The sequence below is a fragment of the Suillus paluster genome, assembly GCF_016628075.1.
Source record: "Suillus paluster strain FC165 chromosome Unknown EDB91scaffold_10, whole genome shotgun sequence".
NCBI lineage: Eukaryota > Fungi > Basidiomycota > Agaricomycetes > Boletales > Suillaceae > Suillus > Suillus paluster.
This window is the reverse complement of record NW_024537570.1, coordinates 834,760-857,982: the sequence shown is the minus strand read 5'-3', so window position 1 is coordinate 857,982 and position 23,223 is coordinate 834,760. Positions and strand designations below refer to the sequence as shown.

Below are 23,223 nucleotides of genomic sequence, written 5' to 3'. Positions count from 1 at the left end.
TGATTGTGATTGTTGCACTGACTCTCCTCAACGATCTTTCGCTGCTCGATAGTCCACAGCAAGTTCTGCACTTTGTTGCCGTTAACCGGATTGTGTCGGTTCTCTGGAGTGTTATGGTTAAAGGCTGTCTCTATGGAAATCAACCTTGGGAAGGTCTTGATGGAGGTAGAGTCGTCGAAGAATTTGGGTAAGTGGGTAGTTCTTGCTGCGCCTACATCCCCAATGACCTGGTGATGCACCCCAGGCTCAATGTATCGTCCCAGCAAGGGTCTAACAACTTCTACAACCTCCACGCCGATTTGCGACGAGAAGGAGCTGGTAATTACTGAAATAGATATATTAGATACCTGTGTGAACAGCGATAAGATGATCCTTACTTAGTATTCACCCCATCAAAAAGGCGGTCAGTGTCCCTAATGCATGTCCAGTCCACCTCCCGGTCCAGGGCTACAAACGCACCAGGCATGCTCAAAGGTAGCGCTTTATGCAGACGAGATATCATCGGTATAATTCTCCTTTCTATGAGAAGCTGTAAATCGCTTTCTGTTCCAGTTTTTTCAGGTACAGGAACTGACTGCTGATATGGGCTGGGCGGGACTTACCGCAGGAATTCGGCCTTCTCAACATCTTGGCGATTTCCTAGGGCACGTTGGCTTGCATTCCAGTTACAGTCCATCGCAGGTCTTTGGCGGCCACTAGAATTAAAATAGAATGACCCCCCTGCTGCCAAGTGCATGAACTTGAAACGGGTGGCAATCCAGAACAGAAAGGTGTAAAGAGTAGGTCTGTCCACTGGTAGGGTATTGTATAAATCGCTGTAATTAGTAGATGAATCTATCATGCTAAAGCCCATTTGATTAACGATCATGAAAGTAGAATGAATGTTTGAAACGCACCTCTGGCATTTCATTGCTAGCTGGATGTAGTTCACCATGGAAATCAAACTCCACCCAACACCCTTTCCACCCCAAACCTTACACCAGTAAGTCAAAGATGTCACAGTAGCACCTGAAAACTGAATCTCAGATGCCACAGAGCGAATACTCTCCATCCACTGGGACAGATCCGACTGAAGACCAGTGTCCATGGCCACAATCACCCCAATGAAGGCTTCTGCAGAGATGTTGGAAGAACGGGCCGTTTTTTCACTGATGGTCCACCTTCCTCCCATAGCCAAATTCCTGGAATTCCTTGGGCAAAGACGGTAAGGTTGCACCCAGTAAGATCCCTTGCCACCCGAAAGAGCACGTCCACCTGCGTATTGTCTGCCTCCCGTTGGATCGTCTTCGGTTGAATGTGGTGAAGGTGGGGTATGGGTGGGTAAGTAAACGATTAGCAAGAGTCACAGCTAGCTTGCTTTGCATGAGTTGCAGGGCATCCAAAACCAGAGAAAATTCTTTGTCGCCAAAGGAAACTTGAATAGACGTCATCTTTCGAGAGCTCGTTGTTCTGGATGGTGTGCGGGCAGCTCCTTATTTGGTAGTGAAACATTTCGCAGTAATGCACGCTGGATTGATGGGCGGGAAATTCCCACAAGGAAGCACCTTACCATTAAGGCCCAGCTTGACTCACTAACGGTTATCAATGGAGTCTGGTAAATCTGTGAATGCAACTCATCTTGATCGCCTCGAACATCGCAGTTGTATAGAAGACTTACTTTGTTGCTCTTGTTGATATGGAGTATGAGCGCATCTGTTGACAAACTGATTAGTACTAACCTTTTTTATGTGGGATTTGGGTTGCTTGTTTGGTGGACACTCCACCAGACTGGAACGGAAAATGTTGCACTTCTCCCCCAAACTGACACTACTCCTCCAAATGCCAAAGAAGAGTTCAAAAGAGTTCACTACCATGTCAGTTGGACCATCATGCCTTGCTCACTTTATTGATAAATGCCACCAGATGGGTTCTTGTGTCCATAACCTGGATGCAAAGGGACCACTCCAGGCAGATACCGAATATTGGGCTGTGAAGACCCTAAAACACCGCGCCTTCCACAATAACAGATGTTGCTCCTTGAATACATTCCCTCTTCTGAATGGCAGTGTATCCATGCCATCCTTCCTCAATGAGGCCAATTTGCAGGCTGTCAAGCAAACTTGCATCAACGACGGCCGATATTATGATCTGTTCACGCGCCTCCGCACACTATTTCTTCTGCATTCTGTAAACCTCACAGATGACACACTTCAGGACATGGCGCAGAAGATACATGAAGTAGGCTGCAAAGTGATGTCAAATAAAGTGCCCAGCAAGAAGACGCCATCATCCACCAATATCCTTGTACAGACCCAGATAGAAACCCAGAGAGTGAATACTGTACTTCTCAGTGCTTTGATGAAAGTTGCGGATGTTGCTGACCTTGACACAAACACTGCGATCACAATGGCTGTGACTAAGACACTTGTCACAGAGGTATGTGCATTTTGTTTTCAGACGACATACCCTCACAATCTCTCATTGCAGGCACTAAACCAAGCTGAAGGATTCGTCATGAGTCATTGGTCAAAGGATGTGTGTCCTTGGCTGTATAGTCCTTCCGATGAAGTGCGCCTGGTTGAGTTTTTGAACAAGGTGAGTTTGCATCCATTGCACACAGATTTCACAACTCATTCCCAGCGTGAAGATGTGCTTGTGGGTGGATCGGTACCTCACAGAGCTGGGAGTCATACAACCACACAATTCCGACGATCCTCATCACCATTGGATAAGCACAGGTACCACATTCTTTCAAGCCAGATCAGGGGTGGCAGCATCATCCAAGACAAGCGGGGTTGGCGCACGCAAGCCGGATATCACCCTTGTGACCAACGACTCACACGAGTGGTCCAATGTTAAATCCGTTATTGACGTCAAGTATCGCCACTCCGAGGTTCTTCTCAAGGCATCCAAGGAGTACATGGTAGAAGTTTCCCATCTGGTCTTCACTAACCAAGTGCATCGTCGCTTCTTCATAGGAGCTCTCTTGACTGGACCAGAAATGAGGATCGCTCTTTTCACTCGCGGTTGTGGGGCCTTTTCTGAACCCATCGATATCTACGCCGATCCCATCAAATACATGCAAGTCTTATCTTGGTTCATGCATACCGACCTTCGCTATCTCGGATATGATCCCTACTACCAAGCTCCCACTTCCACGAAACAACTTGTCCTTGTGGTTGATGAAGGCAAACAGTACCACAGAAGAAGACATGGTGCCGACTTCGGTGCTTTCAATCATCTATAGTGGTATTGCCGGATTTGGCCGCACCACTCAGGTGATGGTGGTCAGAGGCCCAAGACAGCAACTGAGGGTTGATCAAGAGACTTTGATTGTAAAAGAAGTTTGGCAGGTTGACTGTTTCTTACCGGATGGAGAGATCCATCAACTTTTGGAGGACAAAGAGCGCCTTCAAAAGGCTCGCATAAAACTAGGTGCATTCTGAACTATCTGTGCCTCATTGATCTGCATCTCATTTCGTTTAATAGAGCAAGAAAAGATTCCGTATCCTGACGTTATTCCTGACACTGAGGCTGAGAAGAAGTCACAGTCAGTCTTGTTCAAGCGATGGCCCAAACCTGCGTGGGATGATGAGGACAAAGAAGGTTCCTACCCCAGACACCTCCCTATTCGTGATCAATGCATGTCCACGCACCCTGTTATGATGATTGACTGTGATGGGGCGCGAGTACCAGACAGTGTTGCGAACATCATGAAGCCCTTGTCCGCGGAAATCTATCCCCTTGTGCACTATTGAACCGTCTTCAAGACCAACGCAGTCAGGTGTACCTGGTTCTCCTGTCGACGGGAATTCTTCTCAGGGTTGATAGGTGCTTTGAAGGGTGAGTGCACATCTCAGTCCGAAATTTCAGAATGCTTAGAGTCCACAACCTAGGTCATATCAATGCTTGGTTACGCGGGTTAATCCACCGTGATACCAGTGACGACAATACATGGTTTTGGGTGCCCATAGTGGATCAAGATCACGCTGTGCCTAATTGGTGCATTGATGAGGGCGTGCCCAAATTCTGTGGAGAAACAGTAGAATCTGAGTGGTTTCCCATGTGTCCTGGAATGATTGGGGACTTTGGCTTAGCACTGGACTTCTTGGATGACTCAGAGAAAGCTTTGGAAGAGAAAAAGAAGTGGACTACAACAGTACGCTCATCCTTTTTTCATGCTTTTTGCTGGAGTGCTCATGAAAGTAGGGAACTTTCCCTTACAGTAGTGTTGACCGAGAGCATCCCCCCAATATCTGCCATGATTTAGAGTCATTTATCTTTCTCGCATTCGTGCTCAGGGTGAATGTTACGGGTCCTTACCATCAACTTCAAGATTGGCCTGTCCCTGTTCGTAATACTGATCCCATAGAGACGGGGATTTCCACTACAGTTGATTCAGCCAACCTCACTGCAAAGAAGTTCAAACATTCTAATGCAGGTTGGGGCGAGAATAACACACCCCCCCCTCACATCAGCACACTGCAGTCATACCAGAACTACTGCACCCACAGCCACTTCTCCGGAACTTCTTGTGCGTTCTTGTTCGGTGCCTCAATGGGTGAAGTTCGGCGTTACCAACTTCCAAGATGATGAAGTGATAATGCAAAAGGAGAACCTGACGTGGGATGCATTCGAGCGTTCCCTTGATCCGTACTGGAAGGTCAGCAACATGATGGCAATATGGAGGAAGATCTATGACTTGCTGTGGCCTTTTCCTGCACAGAAGCGCTGGAAGCTCACTCATGCCAAGCTGATCAATGTCCTGCGAGAGATGATCGATGCAGTACCGGTGGACAAGGATGGTGCACCAGACAGGTCATTGATCATGACAGCGAGGGAGAGATACCACAACTCGTTGACTAACCTGACCTCCAAGCAGGTGGTCATGGTTAGCCAAACAGAATACCTGCCTGCATCCCTACCACCTTCAGGCACCCGTATCTCTGCATCTTCTGGGTTCGCCGGATTCGAAATCCACACTCCCGACAAGATGCGCCAGGGCTTGCAGACCTCAGAGAACACCTCGGGATCGAAGAAGCACAAGGCACTTTTATTGCAGGACAGTGACAGTTCCAGTGCGACTACTTCATCATCAGTCCTCCCATCATCTGGTACAGCTGGCATGTCTGTCAATTCATCCAATCTCTCTGGGGAAGGGAAGCATCAGAGAAAATCCAGAGGATAAGATACTTAGTGGTGAGGTTGCTTGCATGTATTCAATGGCTGGACTGAGGATCATGTTTTTTTAAACCTTCATTCATGTACTTTGACAAACATTCGCCCAAGTGGTTTTGTAGCGATCATTTTGTAGCTTTCATATACGGTTTTGCAATAATTGGGTTGTGAACTTTCCCAAGTGAGGCGGGATGATGAGTGCACTGTCGGTGAAAATTGTCGCAGTATTGGCGTGGGACACAATGCCCGACGCCTTCTCTTTAGGATAACCCTATATCCGCTTCTTATCTTTTGATTGTAAGCTCAACATTTATAGACCATCGCATTGTCTTACCATCTTACCTTTGCCCAGATGACAGGCTTTCGTTCTGCCCTGCAGGCTTTAAATGTGAATGTTGAACACACTTGAGCTAAGGACGATGACCCTACAGTATGTCCTGCTTGTCACAAGCGCCTGAGGACAACCCAAGGACTGGCTACTCATCTTAGTACCGCCAAGTCTTGTAGATGGTACAAGAAAGGGAAGCTGAGGGCTTTAACCCTTCCAGGAGAATTCGCAGTTGATGAAGATGTACTGATGCGAGAAATAAATGAGCCTCTTACGGATGGACTGGAAGAACAAATGGAGGAGGAACCAGGTCAAGTTATGGAAGACTACCATGATAGACTCTTCGATCTCATTCCAATCGGGAACCCACCTGAACACCCAAGATCCCCCGTCCCATCCTCTGCTTCAGACATGCGAGTTGAAGATGTGCATCCCACTGCAGGCAAGGTGATATGTATGGATGAAACGGTGCATCAGAGATGGAGGAGAGAATTTGGAGGATCTGATGCCAACAGAGACGTGGAGATGGAAGATTTGGGAGAGGGGACATCCATGACAATGAAAATGTTTGCACCTTTTGAGTCTGAGCTAGAGTGGAGAGTTGCCTGCTGGGCCATTCAGGACGGCATAGGTCACAAATCATTTGATCGACTCATGGCAATACCTGGGGTGAGCATTGGTTCTATTTTACCTCACGATTGTCTTTCTGCTTAATGCATTCCAACAACAGGTCTCTGAAAGACTAGGTCTCTCATACCATAATATTAGGGGATTGCACAAGATTGTCGACAGTGTACCTCCACGTGCTTGCTGGAAGACTCGCGAACTTTGGTTCAAGAATGACCCAGAGCACAAACATACCATCTATCATCGGAATCCGATCGATGCTGTCAAGACATTACTTGGAAATCCAGCACACGCAAACGATATTGTCTATAGACCCAGGAGGGTTTTCACTAATGCTTCCAGGGATAGTAGAATCTACAATGAGATGTGGACTGGGGACTGGTGGAACACTGTCCAAGTGAGCGTCCAATGACTTCTACGTACTGGTTTACTGACTCTTCCCTTTTCATTGCCTCAGGACAGACTTCCAGCAGGGTCTTGTGTGGCTCCAGTCATCATCGCCACTGACAAGACCCAGCTCACCCAGTTTGCTGGCGACAAGAGTGCCTACCCTGTCTACCTTACGTTGGGGAACCTTCCCAGAGCCATAAGATGGAAACCATCCCAGCATGCCTGTATCCTTGTCGCATACCTTTCTGTCAGCAAGATGGTTGGCGTTGAGCTCAGCAAGAAACAAAAATCTACCTGCATTCAACAGCTCTTCCATGACTCTATGCGGATAGTTTTGGAGCCGCTAATAGAAGCAGGAAAAAGCGGTGTTGAGGTGACTGGAGGAGACGGTAAAGTGCGTATGGTGCACCTGATACTAGCATGCTATGTGGCAGATTACCCAGAGCAGTGCCTGGTAACTTGTGCTGAGTACGGTACCTGTCCAAAGTGTGAGGTGGATAATAGCCAGATGGGAAATGAAGACCCCGGTCCATGGAGGACCCAACACAAAACCTCCAAAATAATAGAAGCTGCCAGGGCCAACTCTACGTCTATCAGCAACTTTCAGGAGCGCTGCAAGCAGGACAACATTTCAGGAGGGGTGAGGTGCCCATTCTGGGAGGGGTTCCCACATTGCGACATACACATGTCCATCACCCCTGATGTACTGCATCAGTTGTACCAGGGGGTGGTAAAGCACCTCGTCCACTGGTGCAGCAGTGTGATGACTGACGCTGAGTTGGATGCTAGGATTAGATCGCTTCCTCCTTGTTTTGGTATGCAACATTTCAAGAATGGATGGTCTCACCTGGCTCAGATATCAGGGAAGGAGAGGAAAGACATGGGAAGGATACTTCTGGGGTGCATAATAGGGAAAGCTCCGTCTCAAGTGAGTTCATTGGAGTTCATTGGGAATCGTATACTCACTCTCGTTTAAAAATTATAGATGGTGGCCTGTTATCGGGCACTACTGGATTTTATATATATATCTCAGTATCCTTCACACAACAAGGACTCCCTGGGATATCTTCAAGTGGCCTTAGAGCAGTACCATGCCAACAAGTGCATCTTGATTGATCTAGGCATCCGCGACCACTTAAACATCCCTAAGCTGCACTCCATGCAGCATTATGCTGAGTGTATTAGAAATTTTGGTACTACTGATAATTACAACACAGAAATGTTTGAGCATTTCCACATTGACTACGCAAAGGAGGGGTGGAGGGCTACCAATTTCAGGGATGAACTACCACAGATGACTCAGTGGTTGAGTCGTCAGGAAAAGGTCGCAATGTTCGAAACCTACTTGAAGGACTATCAGCCAACTGAAGTAGAGAGGGAGCAGGAGGAACAGGATGCACTAGAGTCTGAAAAGCGTCCAGGAGTAGGGCTAGCCATATCCAAGAAGCCGGCATCACCTTCTCAGCTGCTCACCAGCATCATATCAAAACACTGATGTCCTTCTTTTTTGCACCATTTGAGGGTGTATCTTAATCGCTTTCTTCCCAGAGGGGAAGCCATATCACGCATTCAGCTCCCTCACGCACGCTTACCCTTCCATCAACTGGATGTCTGGCACACCTTTAAATTTTCATTGGACACTCTTGGTAATGATGTAGATGGCCGGGAGGAGATAGATTCAGTCAGGGCTAAGCCAGGGAAAGGCAGAGCTGAGGACGTGGGAGATGGGAGATTTGATGTTGTAGTTGTTGTGCAGTCAGATGAAGCTGAGTCCACTGGACTTCATGGTGCGCTACCTAATGCTACTAGTACTTCCTATCAAGTTAAGCTTTACTGACCAATACTACATTTGCAGGTATGAAAGTCGGAAGGCTAAAAGTCATTTTTCGCCTTCCAGACTCTATTCCTTTCATGAATGATGCTATAGTTGCCTGGCCTAAGGAACATTTGGCTTATGTGGAATGGCTCACACTCTCTAAACGGCCAGGATGACACCATAATATGTATTCAGTCACTAAGGCTATTGGGCAGAACAACAACATTGTTCCAGGTGACATAGTTTCTCTTTCTACTATACGTCAATCTTGTCATCTTATTCCTCACTTGGGTCCTAACATTAGTTGGCCTTCCAGCTGGAAGTCTGCTAATGTTTTGGACTTATGCAACAGTTTTCTTCTTAACAATTGGTCAAGTAAATTTGCTTATCAGACGCTTTGGTAGTCAATACTTAGTATATATATGATTTGTGTGATTTATAGCAAGGGTCTAACTCTATATATGATTTGTGTGATTTATAGTAAGAGTCTAACTCTATATATGATTTGTGTGATTTATAGCAAGAGTCTAACTCTATATCACTCAAGTTGTTAATATAGCGTACATATATTTAAATATAGCCCTTAGTGTCTCTATTTGCATAAACAGCCCAAAAATGGCAAAAACCCTTTTTCCTGATGTGATGACATGTGACCATAGATCCCATCTTCCCTTCTCAATATGAATCCAATGTGCAGTAAGCAGTAAGTCCCAGGAACAATGCCTTGGTCTGGTCAATGGACCAGAGATCAGTCGTTGTCGAGACACGACCAGTATTTATGGACTATTAAATATGTTAGAAAATGTATTTGTTTATCAAATAAAAAAATGTACCTGCATCTCAGCCTTGATATCCTTGATGAGCTTGATGAATGAGTTGTGAATATATGTTGTGACATTGTGTGTTGAAGGCAAATCTGCTACAGTTGCAGCTGGATGCATTGCAACTAAGCAGTTTCGAAAGGTGGTGTTGTTTGCCAACACTAGAGACTAAAGTAGTAAACACATGTGCATCAGTACAACACAATTATATGAATATGGTACCAGCCTCACTTGATCATCACACACGACAAATTCCACTACTGCATGCAGTACAGAATCTCTTGAAAACTCTTGTAACTGTTTCTTCTCTGTCTTCTGGAACAATCTATCGATCTTCATCTGCTTTCCTTTCAACTCTTTTTCCAGCTCTCACAACATCTCACGAGGTATCACATAGTGGTTCTCCTGGATCCCTAGCTCCTTATATTTGGCCTTGTAGAACTCATAGTAGCTGTGTATGTGTTGATGACATGAAGAATTACTACCTAGATGAAACACCTTCCACTTCCCATTCTCCTTTACAAATGTTTCATCATCCCTTGGAAATTATGGTAAGTTGACTGCCCATTGCAAGCTATTTTATACTAACTCACTTGCAAATGATACACCAGTGTCCTTTCTTTGTATCTACTACACCATCAATGCCAACAAACTTCACCATGCACTTCTCCATGAACACAGTGAGTAGATTGCTAGCCTGCTGTTTCTTTATTATCAATGGATCTGGGAGATCTGCCTTGTGTTGTGTGCCCCCAGATCGTTTGTCTGCTATTGTGCATACCAGTGAGCTAACACTGAATTTATACAGTGTCCTTTTACTTGCCTCATCTTCATCATTATCACTGTCCTCGGCACTAGAGTCACACTCTATCACTTCAGGCTTGCTTCCCATGGTAGCAAGATCATGCACTTCCTCAATGTTAACTGGGGGCTGGAGCTTTGCCTTTCTGGACATGTTTGGATGCTTTCTTCTTAGAAGTGTGTTGATGTTCTGGAGGGCTCGAGTCATTGCTGCTATTGGACTCTTGCTCACTGACTATGGGTCTTTTTTGTTTAGAATTCTTTGGTAACTTTGGAGGTCTTGAACAAGAGCCTTTCTGAGTTGCATTCCGTGTTTCAGAGCCAGCAAGAGCTTTTGCAGTTGCTGTCCACTTGCATGAAGACTTCCATGGGTTCGACATCATGAATTGGAGGGTTGTGGAGTAAGAGAATGAGTCTGATTTTTTTCAAGGTGAGGTTTCAATTTGAGACAGTATGCTAAGTATGCCTGGTGGCAAACACGTTGTAGTATGATACTGATTTCCCCCATACTATACTAGTAGTACATTTCTGTCATTCTACAAGTAAATTTCATCAGTCATACCAGTCTGGACCAGTCTTACATGGTTGCCAACTGGTTGTGTCTGCAACCGGTCTGCAACCGACTGCAAACCATGTTGCAGTTGCACACAACCGGTCTCAGAGGGTTTGGTCCAGGTTGTAGTACAAAACTGAGTTTAGACAGTCCGGTCTGGGTTTGGTCTTGCCAAAATTAGCAAAAAGACCGGACCCAACCAGACTTTTAAACTCTAGCTGTTTTGTATTTAGTCTTCTATGATACGTGATTCATACCTCAGGTGTTGTCTCTCTCTCGAGTGTGCGACTGAGGTTAGTACTCTTTTCATTCCTTACATTCTTAGTGTTTCTAACTTATGCCGATTACCTACAGTATACTATCTTTGTATAGGTAATGTTACAGGTGTTGTCTCTCTCGAGTGCACAACTGAGTATACTATCTTCATATAGTCACACATGGCCAAATTTATACTTAGGGATGTGCATGGGTAAACCCTGGGGTATCACAGGTGCCACCTGTACCCTTACCCCAAGATGTACCCATACCCACACTGAGGGTATGGGTGTAGTGATGGGTAGGAGGGTATAACATCCCAGGGTACCACCCATGGTGGGTATAGTATACTATAATGAAATGTTACAAAAAATGTACTATGTAGCTACTCAATGCAGTCCCAACCATCCTCGAAGCTCTTGCTCATCAGTATCTTCAACATCAGGTAGGGAACTAATCTTGACAATGTCTTCCGTCTTGATGAGGTTGAGGCAGCTCCAATAAACGAGGCATAGGAGTGCTTGAGTAGACTGAGCGGTCAGATGTGAGCGCATGTGAGACAGAAGAAGGCATCCCTGGCTGAACAGACATTCAACATCGACTGATGTAGCTATGAAAAATGTGTGACAAAAAACATGTCAGAACAAACCCATAAAGGAGGGCAGGCATGGACTCACCAGGTATTGTTAAGTAGTCTAAGGCCATATGAGAAAGGTGGGGATATACTGCACAGCACTCATGCCACCAGGCAATAGGATCAGGGACATCCTCAATATCAGCATTGAGGTAGTGCTCCAGTTCATCCCCCAGGTCAGTGGACTTGGGTGGCGCCAGTGCTGGCATATTGTCAAATAAATTCTAAAAAGTCAAGTCGCAGTTAATGATATTGAGCCATGCAAAAATAAAAATAAAAACACATACCTCATGAGCCATAGTATTTGACATCTTGATAACATCTCTGTTCTCTTGAATCCCCACCTCGAGGTATGACCATTCAAACCCATCGCAGGACAAGTGTGGCCACAGTCTCAATCCAGGTGTCCTCCCACCGTGCATTCTTGAAATAGGCCAATTTATGGCGTGGATGCAGTACTGTAGTAATAAATAAACAAAGGTCAGTATCATATTATTATTTAAATCAAAAAAAGACTCACCCATAGCAATCCAGTATACCTCAGACTTGTCCATCAACTGGTAGTACCAGTTGAGTGTTCGTTTGGCAAGGCAAACAGCCGCACGGATAGAATCAGAATATTTCTTGTTGTGTGAGTAGGTGGTGAGTCACTCGTCAATCAAATCCATCATGGGAATAACCTTCGCAAGATTAGGTGTCCCCTGCAAGAAAAACAATGTGGTGTCCTTGAGAATCTTGAAAGACATGTTTAGTAAGCAATTTCCAGTAAGGGACCCACACCTACCTTCAATATGTCCCGCAACTGGCTGGCTATCTCCCAATCACTGTCGACAAGCTCAAACTTGCACAATCCTAGGTCATGCTGCTGAGTGACTGCGTCAATTGCTTCCCGATGGACGACAGCATAGTCCAGCATATCAAAGGTCAAGTCCAGCGGGTGCTGTGGGACAAGTTAGCAAGTAAGTTTATTCTCCTTTTTCTCCTAAACGCCTTATACCTTGTCTGATATTCCAAATTCTTCTAGCATTTTTGCAAATACTGCCGCAAGTTCCGCACCAGTATGGGACTGGTCAAGTTGTCATGTCATTGTGTGTGGGCACCTCATAAGTCTTTCACATACCTTCACCACCTCAACAATGTCTAATGGCAGACTCAGTGGGATTCCATTGTGCTCGAGATGGACTGATACCACCACAAAGGCTCTATGGTTGGTGGATGTCCATGCGTCCTAAAATTCATCTTGCCGTCAAGTCAGTTTCATTCATATTGAGCATGAAGTCACTAACTCTCAACATTTTAGCAATGCGTTGTCAAGTGCATGCAAAAACGAGCCATACGTCACGCGAGATAGTGGTTGGGGAAGGTAAGTAGTATTCCAGCCAGCCTGTTTTCATTAACAATTGAAATCCTCAGTCTTTGACTATCTTGAATGGTTGCAGGCTTTCGGAGACCCAATGCACAAGCTCAGCTCTGCATCATGTTAAATTTGTCTGGCTGCATAGTGACAAAGACTTACTTAGTCTCAGTGCAGGTGTGTTGATGGTAGGAGTATGTCACCTTCCCCTTCCCCTTGCATTCAAAGGACACTGTTATTGATCCGTCTCGCAGGATTCCCAGAACAATTTTGGTGTGGACCTCACTTGCATCCTTTGCATCATCAGCAGCTTTCAGTACCGCATCACCCCAACACAATTTGACATGCTTCCACATATTTCCAGTGGACTGGGCATCTTTTTTATCCAAATACCATCGGATGGTGGTCTTGCATCTTCATGCACTACACTTGAACTCATGTGTCCACCAACCATCATTCTCAATGATGCATGGTGTTGGGTCAAAGAACGCATATACTGGTGAGGTCCATTCTTTCATTAACCATTCTATATTTTTATTAATGAGAAGGTTTGCTTGAACAAGGGTGCTCATACTTAGCTCGTCAGCAGCACTCTCAACCTGAGTTTTGGTTTTGGTAAAGTTTACATTTGTTTTCATGTGTCAATCTGAGGCAAGGGTACGGGTAAGGGTACAGGTGGGCTGGGACCAGACCCCCACCCATACCCGAGGTGTACCCACACCCGTGACCCACATCAGTAAATTCACACATTGCTTATTTCAACTTATTTGGCACTTATCCCTACTTTTGTCACTTATCAATAATGGGATCTACTTATTTTTCTTCAACTAGCCACCTGGGCCCACCACCCTCAACTAGAGTACACCAAAATATTTGTTAGACTATAGAAGCTCATTTGACAATATCAAAACAACCACATTGGTTGTTTTAGTCAAGTGGAAATGCCAAAACAGTAGCAAGAAGATTTTGACTTAAATGCTTTCCCTAGGCAGCTACACTTGAGAAGACTATATTCTATCATTATCAAACATGTATTTGATAGGTTATTAGCAATTTGAAACACTCAAGTGGAGGGTGGTGGGGTGGGGTGGCTAGTTCAAGAAAAATAAGTAGATCCCATTATTGATAAGTGACAAAAGTAGTGACAAGTGCCAAATAAGTTGAAATAAGCAATGTGTGAATTTACTGATGCGCGCGGGTTTCCAAAACCCGTGCATATCCCTAGTTATACTTCTATCAACCAAGGCCTTGTCTGATCAATACGAGGAAAGTCCTAGTAATGACCCAGGTAGCACTCAAGGCGACACTACGGAGGATGACGCTGAGTTGGAAAGCATGGACACTGACTGGGATAGCTTGTGGTAGCAGCTGTAGTGAAATTGTCATATTTGGGTCACGTGGACGTTAATAACAGCTGGATGACTTTTCGTCCGTACCCAGGCTAGTTTTGTCGTCGACTTGTTGCGATAGTTCCACTTGCTGTTTGTTACTTGCTCGGTCCCCTCTCATCTTGCTGCATGTATAACTCATCTCATCATGATCTGCTTATCGCTCTCCTGTGTTTCGTACTGCGGCGATATCTTGAGTACGAAACACAGGATCGATATACCCTTACATCTATCAATAGGCTGTACTGCACAGTATTCACGTACTGTGACGTTCGGCTTGGCAAAGAGAGTATCCGAGCCCCTTCAACAGAGTTAGATCATCTTGGATGGTGTTCGATCCACTTGCTCTAATGTTACTCTCCAATGCTGTGGGTATCCAATACCGTTATTGCGAACGATAGCAAGGCAGGTTTACGAAAGTACTTGTAATGCCGGTCATCATCGTTTCAAGGTACATACATAGGTACCGGTAATAACAGCCCTTCCCAAGAACAGCGTGTAACTTGTCTTTTACAGCATCGGTATCGCGCGCTACAAGCGCCCGAGCAACGTACAAAGTTGACAGCTGGACGACTTTCTCCCCCGCAGTACTCTCACCACCTCCCTCACTTGTCGGGCTGTTACTTCAACGAGCCTGGTAAAATTTAGGTTGTATGTAAATCTACTAGTTATTGCGTTCAGACATTTGGACTCGCAGGTAGTGCAGGATTTGAAGGGCTTATCAGCTAGATGGTCTTACCATCGAGCGCCCAGCACCGACAACCCGTACCTCTTCTTTCCGTCCATCTCGTCGCGCTCGACTCAACAGCAACCTCTCGCGATGTTTCTGAATCGTGCTCGGGGATATCTGACCCACCCAACCTATCTGCAAGAGGGAACCTGACATTGCCTAACAGATTCACTCCTACGTTCCCACATACCCCGGTTTCCCCCAACTCAGGCCCTTGTATTTCAACCCCCAACTCGCAATCTTCCACGTCGCGTGTCCAGTTGCCGCGGTTGGACATGGAATATCTCCAGAGCACGCTTGGTCGCCCTCCTATCACCCCCGATTCCCCTCTACGCCCCTCTGACTTCCAGAAGAGTACCGCACATGGTCAAGATCAGATGGTGCATGGACAACCGTCCCCAAGCACTCCTCTTTACTTCTCTCCAGGTCGTGCAGATCTGCCAAGTTTCTCTCGGGACCAGTCAGACACTAGCACTATTCCTCACTATATTTCGAATGGCACAGTTCTTTTCGAAGGGGATGAAAATCGCAAGCGCGGATTTACTAGTGATCTCTCTGGTATGCTTCCTACGCCCATATCTCCACATACCAACGGAAGGTAATGATTTATTTGTGCAAATATCACGGAGCCCTACTGATTGACCTGCAGTCCAGTGACACCTGTCCAAGCGATCGACTTGACAGAGTGGATTAGTCGGAGTTACGGCCTTGATCCCATAGCTGGGGGCGCTTTTGGTAATGTCTGGAAATGTACCTACGATGATGGTACCCGGTGCATTGCGGTTCGTACAGATATGAATTGATGATGGCGGTACGCTAATAAGATGTCTGTTTCAGGTTGCTGTGAAGGGTTTCAGATTCAAAGTTAACAAACAGACCTCGAAGGTACGTCAAAGCATTGATGATCTGCACCGCTCTGTAATTACGTGTTGCAGAGACTGAGGAGAGAGATGGGCATCTGGAGAAGACTCAGTCATCCGAATGTTATGGAATTCATGGGCGTTGCTTTTGGCTTTGGTCTTTCGATGGCCCTCGTTGCTCCTTGGGCTGCGAATGGGACGTTGACTGATCACCTGGAGAAACACTGGTCGACAATCACTAGCGTTGAGCAACTCAGTCTGGTATGATCGCATCACTTCAATTTGCCCGCTATTTCTAACGAGATCTATTTATCCAGCTGGACGATATTGCATCTGGTCTTACTTACTGTCCGTCTTGTTTCAATTCATCTCTGGTTCATTCTGAGTATAACCCTATAGTACATTCTTATCCTAACAATCCCGTCACCCATGGAGATCTCACTGGGGTACGTAAAACCTCAGCCCACTCTCATCACCTCACGAACTCATCCGTCACAGTCTAATGTTCTTATCCTCTGGGACATGACCGCATGTATCGCCGACTTCGGACTATCAAGCATGCTCGGCGACCTACAGACCGGCACGACATACCTCGCAGCCACCGCTATGTATCCAGGCGCAGTGCGATGGACAGCTCCTGAGCTGCTCCTGTCAGATGATCTCCAGCCCACGACGCTCAGCGATATCTACTCTCTTGGAAGTATCATGCTTCAAGTGAGTATCCACATCTGTTCGAGCGTTCGGTGAAGTTGATGATGGTGTTCTTCATAGGTTCTATCGGGCAAATTACCTTGGCACGAGATCAAACGGGAAGTTATAATCATACGAGAGATCCAACAAGGAAATACCCCTCATTGCCCGTCCCAATCCCCCCTCGTCAGTGAACTTTGGCCATTCATCCGTCGGTGCTGGTCGTTATCACCGAATGAACGGCCCTCAGCTGGCGCCGCCTTGGAATTCATCCAACACATTCGAGCTAAATTACACCTAATCTTGTTCGATGGCCATGAGACGCCTAGTTCGACTGCTGCACACCCTGCAAGTAGTCCTGGTCTATCTGTAAGGCCACGCTTGAAAATAATTACATAACTATTGGACTATAATCTTGGAGATGGTGATGTCGCTCATTCACTATTGGACATTGGCGGGCGTCCTTGTTGTTTTCGTACCTTCACCCGGGCACCTAGCTTATATTTATTGTAGATCTAAAGGAACTTGAGGCTGTTTATAATACGCGTTCATATACCTTCCATAGTTATTTTTTTTTGCCTTGCTGGTTGAACTCGTTTCTTGGCGTGTCGGGCGGACGGATAGAGCAGTGTCTGCCAAACAAATGGTACTTATATCTGTAGGGCTTGATTGAGTTCTAAGGGGAATCGAGAGATTCGATCGAGGAGGGAAGTTGTAAGAAGACAGTAGCAAGAAGACTAGAGCTCGGACGGTGAAACAAACAGAGACTTTGGCTTTGACGGAACGTTCGGACGGCTGCGAGAGTGCGGATCACTGAGAGGGAATCAATTTACTGAGTAAACGGGAAATACATGCGGATTTATATACGGCGAGAGAACGGACAAAGCGTAAGTACAAATAATGAATGAGGACTTATGGTGATAGATAAGGACAAAGGTTAATAGTGTGAACACGTGAAATGATGGAAGTACGGACAGAAAGGGAAACAAAAGAGAAGGCAGTGCGTGATATGTCACGCCCATCCCCCACCGCGGGGCAGTTGGTGGTGTATGGTTTTTTGGTGGTGGGAAAAAAAGTGTTTTGCTGATGTAGGAAAACATGCGGCGGCCGGGGCAGTGCAAGCTTAAGCCAAGGATAAAATACGAAACTTTTGAGCTCTGTAATCATCCATGGACTACATAGAATATTATCAACAACATGAAGCAGGACACAGCAGGATTTCCATTTCCATACTATGGGGACTACTCCGACCGCTCCTATGATCGTCACGCTCACGCACCAATCATAGCGACTTCATCCTCAGCTCCACTCAGCGAACCCTCTTCCTCGCGACAGCCACTTCCTGCCACAAGCTCACAGCCTCCAGATCAGATCAATATCAACTCCCCTTATGATAATCCTGGCACCGTAGCTGGCTACTCCATGGCAGACCAAGGCGATAGCGCTGATGAAGGTGGAAAACCTACCCCAGCTACAGGCCCGAGTCTAGGCGATATCGGAAAACCAATGGGCACAAATAACTTTGTCACAAAGCTTTATCGGTGCGTTCTCTGCCCTTTCTGTATATGTCTTGCTTAACTAGAACAGGATGATCAACGATCCAAACGGCCAGCATTCCATTGCCTGGACTGAACTTGGCACCAGGTGAGCGATGCCTTGTAACTGTCGCACTTCTATTCACACCGTCTAGTTTTGTCGTTTCCAATGTCGGCGAGTTCAGCAGGAGCATCCTCTACTCCTATTTCAATCACAACAAGTCCGTCTTCGCCCTGATCCCCACACGCTATGCTCACATTCATACAGTTCTCAAGCTTCGTCCGCCAACTCAACATGTACGGCTTTCACCACATCAAGAGCGTAAGTCCATGTAAAGACCCCATACCCATCTTCATCTTGTTTCAGGCCCCACGCGCCCCACGCACATCCACAACCTCCCAGACTTGGGAATTCAGTCATCCCAAATTCCTCCGTGCCCGTCCAGATCTCCTCGACGCCATCAAACGCAAAGCTCTCGAACTCAATCCCCGAGAACGCGTGACTCGCATGACTACCCGGACTTCGACTTCGACTTCGAACACAGCGGTAACAGCGGACCCCACCAGCCAAGAATCACCGGTTTCTGCGTCAGATCCGCTGAGAGATCTTACGAACGAACTTCGGGGAAGGCCGCCCTATCCGATTACTTGCGGAGGTTTTGGGGATATCTGGAAGTGTATTTTAGGTGAGACCGTTCAGGTATGCTGTTCTTGTGACACTTCCCGCCGTATCATCCTGACCAAGACGTAGGTAGCAGTGAAGACCATTCGCGCTTTCGAGTCCGATAACAAGGCCTTAGTACGGAAGAAACACGAAGGTAATGTTCTCTTCCATGGCACGTCAATTTATCGAATGATGACTCGACTTAGAGAGTGCGTCGTGAGCTGAAAGTTTGGGGGCCGTCTCAAACATGATTGCATTCTTCCACTTTGGGGAGTAGCAAATGACTTTGGGCCCTATCCCGCAATGATTTGCCCATGGGCTGAGAATGGAACACTCACCGGCTTTCTCGAGCGCCAACAAGACATATTGTCATATGAAGATCGGTTCTCCCTTGTAAGCCATTTCGTGAGTATGTCCCAGCCGCCTGCTGACCTGTTGACACACGCTAGCTGAATGATATCGCCCTCGGATTGCAATACCGTCAGTCGTCTTTCACTCCATTGGAGTTTGAACAAGCTGATGCCGGTTCAGTTCACAGCAAATCAATTGTCCACGGGGACCTGACAGGGGTGCGTACGGCCACACAGAAGGTATACCCGTCGCTCACGCCCGATTAACTTTTCAGTCAAATGTTTTGATTTATGGCAACGGACGAGCATGTCTTGCTGATTTTGGCCTTTCGACTAGTTATTTTGGAGTTCATTGGCACCTCGTATTTCACGAGCTCTATCAAGGGGAATATCCGATGGGCAGCTGCAGAGCTGTTTGAAGTACCAGAGGACGATGAAGAAGAAGAAGACGAGGCGTCGGCGGTGTCGCTCAGCACCGAGTGCGACATTTACTCATTTGGCAGTATCACCTTGCAGGTCAGTAGCTTAAATTTTAGTTCGAAATGTCCTGTTCAATGCGCATGTTTTATCAGGTATTGACTGGCAAAGTACCCTACTACAATGTGAAGAAGGACAATGTAGTGTTGGGACAAGTCATCAGAGGTAAGAAACCAGAGCCTCCCAAGGAGTCACGAATAGAGCCGGCCGACTGGGAGTTCATAAAGCGATGCTGGTTGCCTCGTATCAATCGTCCGTCGGTCCGAAGAAGCCGTAGCGTTTGTTGCATGCCGAACGACGAGTTCTGTCCCCTGCTCCGAACGGAACGCCATCAGGACCTCCGGCTTCGATCCCTGCAAGCCAACCGCAACCCAATCTAGCCGATCTACCACCCAATTTCATGTCTTCGGACTTCATCCAATCTATGTCAGCATTGGAGGATTTAGACCTATCCATGTATCGGACAGACTTTGAGCAAGACCTCCGTGGATGGTTCGATCCGACTGGTGTGGACCTCTAAATTTCGGAGCCACGTGTTTGTTTCATTGCTCTTGCTTTTAGAACACTAGCCCACACCCGTTGTGCCTTCGGCACATGTCTACATATTATTTATTTGTATTGAATCTTACATTTACAAATACTATATACTTTATTTTAGTTCTGAGGACAGAGGACACGGGAGAATTTTTTGGGAAGGGCAAGAGTCAACAGCAAGACACAAACAGTGAGACTGAAGTTTACCTGGGACACTGGCTTGCAATCCTGTGGCCTCATACCTCGGCCAGTGGGATGCAAGCCAGTGTCCCAGGTAAACTTCAGTCTCACTGTTTGTGTCTTGCTGTTGACTCTTGCCCTTCCCAAAAAATTCTCCCGTGTCTCTGTCCTATTTTCTGCTTTCCTATCTCCCGTTCTCCCGTTCTCCTGTTCTCCCATTCTCCTGTTCTCCCATTCTCCTGTTCTCCCATTCTCCTGTTCTCCCATTCTCCCATCCTCCTGTCCTCCTCCTCCCATTTCTCCATTCTCCACCTTCCCATTCCCATGTTTACCCATTGCCCATTTTTCCTATCTTTATATTTTCGCATTTTTCACATTTTTATGTATACACAATAAATTACAGTACATATATACATCATTGTTGTTTTCACATTTTTCTATTTGCTTGGTGTTCCTCCCCTTGTTGTGGCTCAATTTTTACATATAACCAATTTTGGACAGTGAGGTCGTATAGTAAGGGAGAACGGTTTTTTGAAATTCAAACTCCGATTGACAGAACCACGCGAAATTTCTAAATCGAGGTTTAAGCGAGCTAAGCGTTCCCATGTGGCCTTTAGCGAGCTACGCGTCTCCCACACACAGCCACAAAACCGGTCTCCCATTCTTTTATGATTTTTACCTCACGTTCATTTCAGTTTATATGTGTACATAGTTTTGTGCGCTGATCCCTTGCTTCTCCCTCTTCGCGTGAAACTATGATGTCTTATTTATCGCAGAAGCTGTAGTGTGTAGTGACATCTTGGTCCTCCTGGTTTAGATAGCTTATTGTTGTCGTCGACTTGTTGCGATAGTTCCACTGGCTGTTTATTATTCACTCAGTCCCCCCTCTCATCTGCCGCATGTATGACTAATCTCATCATGATCTGCTTCTCACTCATCCTTGTTTTGTACTCAGGGAATCGTCGCTTATGAAGATAAGCGGTTAAAAGTGTACCATCAAGACACTGTTACATGTATCAACACGAGTGCCGCACATGGTCAAGATCAAGTAGTAGTATGTGGACAACTGTCATCACCCGCGGTGAGTGAACATAGTTCATGAAAAGGGTATGTACATGCACTGAGGAGAAAAACAATGTATGTATGAAGATTAATCCGAGCCAAGAATGATCTCATTGCCCTTTCCCTTCCCTGAGGCCTTGCCTTTGACCTTTACCATCTTTGTGCACATGCTTGATGTGACAGCACCAAGGTCATTCATGAGAGGTGTGTTGTACCATGATCCGACAGCTACCTGAGCTTTGAAGGTTTGCGAAGTATTGAATAACACCACCCGCAGCCTTCAGCTCAATTTTTGAAATATAGGGAGTGTCGAGATGTGCATTGATCAAATCAGGACAGAGGATAGTATCAGCCTCGTCTTCTTCACGGGTGAGCTCGTCATCCCTGTGGCCATCTTCAAGGGTAGTGATAATCTCGGGATCTCTGTCTTTGGTACTATTGAGAATATCTTCGGTACTGTTTGGAATGTCTTCGGTACTGTTGGCGAGGCGTCAGGCTCCAGATCGCTCGTCAACATACTTGGAGAGGCGTCCGACATGGTGGTTGCCAGTGGGTTGCAAGATGCAACGGTTACGAGCCTCGCAACTTAAATATGAGCCCTGTTATCTGAACATATATCAGTGGTAGAAACATGGTCAGTTAGCAATATGAGTCTATGATAGATCGACAGTGACTAGTCAACACCTTCAACAGTTTGACTGCATCGGGTAATGAGCAAATATCGAGTCAAAGCAGCCCAGCCACAACTTTGGGTGTCCTACCTGTGGGTACCCACCGTGACGGATACCCAAGTTATGCAGGTCCCCGTACCCGCGTACCCGTACCCTACTACCCATGTGGGTGAGCCACTCGCGAGTGCCACCCGGGTGAGCACCCGGGCAAGCCTCACCCGTGTTATACCCTACTTGAAAGGACTGTAACTAGTCGGAAATATGTGAAGGTGAGCTAGCACTGGCCATGTGAAGTTGCAGGGCAGTGTAAGAACAAAATACGAAACTTACAGCTGTTTGCAAAACTAATGTCAATCACAAAAATTTCGCCACTTCCTTGACCAAAAAGGAAATTGATATAACGTGTCCTGGACGCTTGTAGTAGGCTTCCTGCAACTTGTACACATTTTTCAGGCGCTTTTAGCCCTTAGTACTACCTTTACTACGTGTCATACCAACCTGTTTACCATGGAAAAAAGAACGAAACTCGCCCTGGTTTGGAAAAAGCACACAATCAAGATCCCAGCAAGACCATGTAACATGGCAGCCATGCCCATTGACGAGAGCACTGACGATGAATCACTGGAGCTTCCAGAATCATGTCCCCTTGGTGCTCATCCATAGTGCTGTGCACATGTCCAGTCATTCTTGCTGGTTTCATCAATTGTTATGCGAAACCTCTCGGATGAGATCTGGCGGCACTAAACTTGCAAGGGGCGTTCGAAGCGTGGCCTTCGGCGCTAGCTCAGCAAGGAGCTTTCCTGCACTAAGTCTAAGTAAGGGTTGAAGCCCTTACTTGCGTAGAGTCAATTGGAGTTTCTCGAGGATACGATCCAAGAGATAGAGTTCAACTCAAGAGTATCGTCTCAAGAGAAGATGGTTCTGTGTACGAAGGGAGTTCTCTTAGATAAGAGAAGTTCAGACCCAACGACAAGTATCAGATGAGAACCGAGTAGATTCAAGTTAGAGAATCTGTCTACTTTACAAGTGAGGTATATATATATGTAAGGGTGATGTACCGGTGGAACAGTAAGGGTACAGGGTAAGCGGAGGCAATACCGAGTTAGTGGTAAGGGTCAAGGGTTGTGTGAGTCATAAGTATAAAGAGGCAAGAAGTACCGGTTGAACGGTAAGGGCAAAGGGCATGGGGAATCCCCCCGAAACAGTGGGTGGGGCATAGGGTTCGGGATAAGCTGTGGCTCCTGTGATCTAGGGGAAGAAACGAGAGCTTCTTGCATTTCAGAACAATGGGATCAAAAGAAGAGATGAAAATAGAATAGTCATAACCATGGTCCAAGTCTCAACCA

At 46.3% G+C, this 23,223-nt stretch overlaps 12 protein-coding genes across 12 annotated transcripts; 9 read left to right on the top strand and 3 right to left on the bottom strand.

Annotated features, from left to right (window-relative positions):
* Positions 1-482: 482 nt before the first annotated feature.
* EDB91DRAFT_1245459 (uncharacterized protein) lies at positions 483-1,171 on the bottom strand (the record flags this gene model as incomplete). The annotated part of the gene is made up of 3 exons (XM_041322549.1): positions 483-543; positions 603-842; positions 897-1,171. 3 exons carry the CDS (start codon positions 1,169-1,171, stop codon positions 483-485), a joined length of 576 nt encoding a protein of 191 aa, XP_041180561.1.
* Positions 1,172-1,682: 511 nt separating this feature from the next.
* EDB91DRAFT_1245458 (uncharacterized protein) lies at positions 1,683-3,737 on the top strand (the record flags this gene model as incomplete). The annotated part of the gene is made up of 6 exons (XM_041322548.1): positions 1,683-1,853; positions 1,903-2,415; positions 2,467-2,574; positions 2,627-3,174; positions 3,227-3,414; positions 3,469-3,737. 6 exons carry the CDS (start codon positions 1,683-1,685, stop codon positions 3,735-3,737), a joined length of 1,797 nt encoding a protein of 598 aa, XP_041180560.1.
* A 6-nt stretch (positions 3,738-3,743) lies between these two features.
* Positions 3,744-4,320, top strand: EDB91DRAFT_1038644 (uncharacterized protein; the record flags this gene model as incomplete). Its single annotated transcript, XM_041312849.1, has 3 exons — positions 3,744-3,822; positions 3,876-4,021; positions 4,189-4,320. Coding segments are annotated over 3 exons (357 nt in total), but the record flags the coding sequence as incomplete, so codon positions are not given.
* Positions 4,321-5,587: 1,267 nt separating this feature from the next.
* EDB91DRAFT_1038511 (uncharacterized protein) lies at positions 5,588-5,854 on the top strand (the record flags this gene model as incomplete). Its single annotated transcript, XM_041312848.1, has 1 exon — positions 5,588-5,854. A coding segment is annotated over one exon (267 nt), but the record flags the coding sequence as incomplete, so codon positions are not given.
* Positions 5,855-6,049: 195 nt separating this feature from the next.
* On the top strand, positions 6,050-7,997 carry EDB91DRAFT_1235852 (uncharacterized protein; the record flags this gene model as incomplete). Its single annotated transcript, XM_041321379.1, has 5 exons — positions 6,050-6,154; positions 6,216-6,509; positions 6,570-7,205; positions 7,335-7,430; positions 7,488-7,997. 5 exons carry the CDS (start codon positions 6,050-6,052, stop codon positions 7,995-7,997), a joined length of 1,641 nt encoding a protein of 546 aa, XP_041180557.1.
* A 1,136-nt stretch (positions 7,998-9,133) lies between these two features.
* Positions 9,134-9,478, bottom strand: EDB91DRAFT_1048347 (uncharacterized protein; the record flags this gene model as incomplete). The annotated part of the gene is made up of 2 exons (XM_041313395.1): positions 9,134-9,307; positions 9,371-9,478. 2 exons carry the CDS (start codon positions 9,476-9,478, stop codon positions 9,134-9,136), a joined length of 282 nt encoding a protein of 93 aa, XP_041180556.1.
* Positions 9,479-12,791: 3,313 nt separating this feature from the next.
* EDB91DRAFT_1235851 (uncharacterized protein) lies at positions 12,792-13,254 on the bottom strand (the record flags this gene model as incomplete). The annotated part of the gene is made up of 3 exons (XM_041321378.1): positions 12,792-12,852; positions 12,899-13,112; positions 13,161-13,254. 3 exons carry the CDS (start codon positions 13,252-13,254, stop codon positions 12,792-12,794), a joined length of 369 nt encoding a protein of 122 aa, XP_041180555.1.
* A 1,478-nt stretch (positions 13,255-14,732) lies between these two features.
* On the top strand, positions 14,733-15,916 carry EDB91DRAFT_53551 (uncharacterized protein). The gene is made up of 3 exons (XM_041327632.1): positions 14,733-15,452; positions 15,504-15,636; positions 15,692-15,916. The coding sequence occupies exons 1-3, from the start codon at positions 14,854-14,856 to the stop codon at positions 15,794-15,796; spliced, it is 837 nt and encodes a 278-aa protein (XP_041180554.1). The 5' UTR covers positions 14,733-14,853; the 3' UTR covers positions 15,797-15,916.
* Positions 15,805-16,803, top strand: EDB91DRAFT_1048156 (kinase-like domain-containing protein; the record flags this gene model as incomplete). The annotated part of the gene is made up of 4 exons (XM_041313372.1): positions 15,805-15,970; positions 16,114-16,160; positions 16,213-16,428; positions 16,486-16,803. The coding sequence occupies 4 exons, from the start codon at positions 15,805-15,807 to the stop codon at positions 16,801-16,803; spliced, it is 747 nt and encodes a 248-aa protein (XP_041180553.1).
* Positions 16,804-17,992: 1,189 nt separating this feature from the next.
* EDB91DRAFT_1263357 (HSF-type DNA-binding-domain-containing protein) lies at positions 17,993-18,971 on the top strand (the record flags this gene model as incomplete). Its single annotated transcript, XM_041324447.1, has 6 exons — positions 17,993-18,048; positions 18,095-18,164; positions 18,208-18,261; positions 18,307-18,639; positions 18,691-18,757; positions 18,810-18,971. The coding sequence occupies 6 exons, from the start codon at positions 17,993-17,995 to the stop codon at positions 18,821-18,823; spliced, it is 594 nt and encodes a 197-aa protein (XP_041180552.1). The 3' UTR covers positions 18,824-18,971.
* On the top strand, positions 18,689-19,904 carry EDB91DRAFT_1115932 (kinase-like domain-containing protein; the record flags this gene model as incomplete). The annotated part of the gene is made up of 8 exons (XM_041317949.1): positions 18,689-18,757; positions 18,810-18,996; positions 19,053-19,083; positions 19,135-19,172; positions 19,229-19,262; positions 19,291-19,469; positions 19,526-19,731; positions 19,862-19,904. Exons 2-8 carry the CDS (start codon positions 18,907-18,909, stop codon positions 19,902-19,904), a joined length of 621 nt encoding a protein of 206 aa, XP_041180551.1. The 5' UTR covers positions 18,689-18,757; positions 18,810-18,906.
* A 13-nt stretch (positions 19,905-19,917) lies between these two features.
* On the top strand, positions 19,918-20,480 carry EDB91DRAFT_1263353 (uncharacterized protein; the record flags this gene model as incomplete). The annotated part of the gene is made up of 1 exon (XM_041324446.1): positions 19,918-20,480. A coding segment is annotated over exon 1 (456 nt), but the record flags the coding sequence as incomplete, so codon positions are not given.
* Between the last annotated feature and the right edge of the window lie 2,743 nt (positions 20,481-23,223).